The 4,225-nt window shown below is 40.9% G+C and overlaps 1 protein-coding gene across 1 annotated transcript in view; it reads right to left on the bottom strand.

The window, feature by feature from the left end:
* Window positions 1–3,871, bottom strand: part of LOC106510987 (diacylglycerol kinase beta) — a gene marked incomplete at its 5' end in the record, with an annotated part of 12,463 nt that extends 8,592 nt beyond the window's left edge. Inside the window, 2 exon segments of the mRNA XM_013999723.1 lie at window positions 2,933–3,128; window positions 3,781–3,871. Of these exon segments, the coding sequence (XP_013855177.1) occupies window positions 2,933–3,128; window positions 3,781–3,871 (287 nt within the window).
* Window positions 3,872–4,225: the final 354 nt, after the last annotated feature.

Below are 4,225 nucleotides of genomic sequence, written 5' to 3' on the forward strand. Positions count from 1 at the left end.
CACACACACACACACACACACACACACACACACACACACACACACACACACACACACACACACACACACACACACACTTTCACCAAATATAATCCCTGCCAACAGTTTTGATCTGTGGTTAGTGCTCGCCGGTGGCCCCCGTGGGCCGAGGCTCTTCTTTGTTTACCTATAAATACTCTGCTCTCTTGATCTGACAAGTTAGGCCGCTCTCCTTGAGGGCACCTTCCACAAGGGCATCTATTCTCACATATAACAAGTGGACACCCAACACATCAATACGCAGGCCGACTCAAATGAGCACAAACACACTTGGATGCTGCACACCCTACACTCAGACTAAGAGCCTTCCCAGGTTTTTCTTCACCCAAACACAGACAAAGATTGATTTTTATTCAGGAAATTAATGGAGTGTTCACTGTTACAAGGTCGGGCAATGGGCTGATCAACGTCGCAGTCTCCTCTGGAGAAGAGTCCTTACATTTGTGTTACCTTCAGCTTGATGTGTGTTTCCTCTTTGTTACTTCTTTAACATTTCATGCTGTGAGTTCCAGCAGTTTTCCCCAATTTTCTTAACGTGAATTACAGCTTAACCTGAGATCCATCAGAATTTTACAACAACAATCCTGTAGAAAACAAACCCTGTAAAAYAATGTGAATAAGCCTTCACAGGCAGCTTCACAGAGATCTGTTTATCCACTAGTTTCGTTCTGACCAGTGTCTCAGAAGGGCTCAGTGTCTGGAGATTCTCAGCGGCTTGTCATGTTTGAAGCCTGACACTGACTGTAGCATCATCCAGACACAGCGACTCAGCAGGAAACCTTCAGAACATCCTGTGCATCACCTGAGCAGGCTGCAGATAATGTTTCTATATACCTAAACAGAGAAAATAATGAATTTTAAAGTATGATTCAAGCTGAGAGGTAACTTTTTTTGTTCAGATCGGTGGTTTGCTTAAAAAAACTACATATGATCATGTGACATTTTCAACATAAACTGTCACAAAACATGTCCCAAACCATGAGGCATGATTCACAGATGTAACTCTATATGATGACAGGAAGTGGTCAGTCTGCACAGATGGTACGCTTTGCCTTTCAGGGTAGTGTGCTAGCACATCATTACATCAGCTGAAAGCAGACATATCATGCTAAATCCACTTTTTAGCTGTTAAATGCATTTTGTTGTTTACTTTGAGTCTCTAGTAGGCAGAAAAGTTGAATTGAGTCTGTCTCAGTGCTACGTCAGTGGTAGATCTAGGATTTTTCTGAGTAAGGGGCCATTAAGATTCATACTGGGAGGGCCAAGTATTTATTTAACATTGTTGCACACAAATCCCCAGTTTTGTTAAGATGCATACRTTTAACAAGTCACTCATGTTCATTCACTTGTAATGTAATTTTAAAAAGTCTTGAATATTAAATTCCCCTTACCAATTTAACATGCATTTTACTAAACATTGATGAAATAGTCTCAAAGACAGAGCATGTGAGAAAATCCAGCCATCATCTATCAGTTAAATATTTTTTTCTGCAGGATTGTTCAAATTTTCTTAGGAAGAGAAGCYTTCTGTAAGCTTAACTCATGCTGGACCTTCATATTTTACTCAATAGCACCACCATCACTCTCGGGCAAAGGACAGAAGAACTGAGTCACTCAGGGGCCAATCAGATTTCAGCTGAGGCCATTGCCCCTGTGGCCCCACCCCTGTGCTAAATAGATATCTTTATATTGTGTTTGGGTCATATTTTTCAACCCGTTCAGTTTTCTATGATTTTTTTCTGATCTATTATGTCAGTATTTGTGACAGAACTGCTAAATAAGGTCTGGACCAACTACAATTTGGTGGTCTTCATTCTCTTCTGGTTCGGGGTCAGACTGGCTTCAATAAGTATGGCTGGATGGACAAGTCTTCCCTTGTTGACATCTTTTAATCAATCAAAGTTTCTGCATCACTATATTAAAGTAAACCCCTTTAAAGAGAAAGCATCAAAACGACTTGTTCTGAGACACAGCTTGGAAAAGGGGTGAAAGAGGCTCTTGTGGAGTTACAATAAAGAGGAATTCAGACTAAAGCATTGCAGTTCCACTTTATGAAGGATATAAATGTGAAAAAGAATACAGAGAAAAATAATTTAAAAGCATCATATGTCTCCTTTAAACATACATTTAGATTTTATCGAATTACTTCAAGTCACTAAAACGTATTTTCTGCTAAACAGTTCACAAATTGGACCGGAATGTGACCCGATACATTTATGAGTCCAACACTGAGGCACAGCTGACCCCAACCAACGTATGTGCAGAAAACATGCAGAAAACCTGCCTTTAGTATGAACATTTTATGACAAAAACAGAGATGAACACTTTCAAGYACGTCCCTGAAAATGTCTGAATCATCATAAAAAAATTGCAGTTTTCTAAATATTTATCTCACTTCCAAACAATTCCTGTTGGTGATTCAGGCCATTCCTCCACCTAGCATGAAGTAGCTGACTCATTCTGTTTTGTTCATTCATACGTTCCTCTTGATGGGCTTCTTTTTGACGTAAATGGATTCAAGGGTATGCCCAACACCCCCACTCAGTACACTCCCATTAACAGAGCCTGTCCGCCGCCGCCGCCCACACAGACCATTAATACCCAAGTGACAGTTCCACACACTGACGTGATTTTACCTCTTCTTTGCAAACAAAACCTGCTGGCTGTGATTCACCTTGTCATGAGTAAAAAATTCATGTGCTGTGGAAAAGTTTAGCTAAAAGTTTGGTCTTTGATCTGTCTGAGAGGAGCAAGGACACAGACAAACGGGCTCAAGAGTCTGTAGAGCTACCTAAAGAGGATATTTTTCCCTGAATGTGTTTTATTATTTTAGATTTCAGTTTGGATAAGTGTTATGATCAGCTCATTCCCAAAAAGAGTCCATGAACATTACCTTGCACCGCAAACATGAGCTCTTTGGGGTCGACCACWGGCGTCCGTTTTTCTTGGCTCTTTTTGCCGCCTTTCCGTTGACCCCGCCTCTTCTTGCTCTCGCCCCACAGGTTGGAGCCCCCGTGCATGCTGGGAATGTTGAGAACTGCAATACCTTCCAAAGAGATGCTGCTAAGGTCCAGAGTAACGCCATCACACTGTGAAAGGAAAAGAAAGGAGGGATTATGGTGGCGGCACGTCCTTCATGGTATTTGGTGAATTAGGGTTATTGGTTTGAGCAAAAAAAAATTATTCAACTTTATTTATAAAAAAAATTCTAAAGAAACAAAGCAGTTCTTGTCCACAACTCCACAGCTTCTCTGAGGAATGTACTCTCCACACTGCCTTCATCTCCATACCTGCATCTTTCTCATATTGCAGTTGCTTATAAGAGCGCTAATTGATGAAGACCTCTGCAGTGTGTGGATAGCTCTGTGAAGGTGGAAGATGAATTGTATCGACAACGGCTTCATTATCACTCAATATCACACRCAGCAGGGTCATGTTGAGCTAATTACCTGAATGTTGAACTGTGGATCTATGAGAGGCGGGTGGGGAGTTGCAGAGGTAGCCTTCGCACATCAACACTTTGTCTAAATCTGAAAYTAGCGTATTTATGGAACACGRGGTGACCAGAATGATTCTTAGCTGCACAATCATTCTCACCTTCAGGCTGGTATAATATTCTCAGTAATGCAGAGGATAAATGAGTTTTTGCACTCATAAGAGTTTGTAAGAAAGATTAACTTTTTCTTCTGCATTTGTTCTTTTTCCAGTTTACGGCTCATCGCAAACAGCAGTTTGATTTACCTCCAACTCCAAGAAGTCATGGAGCTTCTTACACGTGGCCGAAAAGGTCTCTGAAGTGCCAAACTCAAAGTACCACAGCTTATTCTTTGTTCTGGAAAAAAAGAAAAGAAAACAGGAACTGTAAAGGGAGAAAGCAAAAAGGAAACATAGGTGTGCTTTCTTCACATCTAACTCTAAAGCCTTGTCTCTCATCTTCTTTATGCTGAGCWGCTATATAAAAACACACACATGGTTGATTCCTGCATTCCACAACTTTAAAAATACACCTGGTTGTTAATCAGAAAGATGTCTAATGTATTTCATTAATTACATATTGAGTCATAATGATAAATCTAAAGACAGTTAGGAGGGGACTGCCTCTGGTTCAACATTAATGCAGGAGGGAGGAGCATCAGAGGGTAATCTACCTGCCCCTGCAATTAACTGAGGACTGGGGTGCTGCTCC

Source organism: Austrofundulus limnaeus, unplaced genomic scaffold (genome assembly GCF_001266775.1).
Source record: "Austrofundulus limnaeus strain Quisiro unplaced genomic scaffold, Austrofundulus_limnaeus-1.0 Scaffold2431, whole genome shotgun sequence".
NCBI lineage: Eukaryota > Metazoa > Chordata > Actinopteri > Cyprinodontiformes > Rivulidae > Austrofundulus > Austrofundulus limnaeus.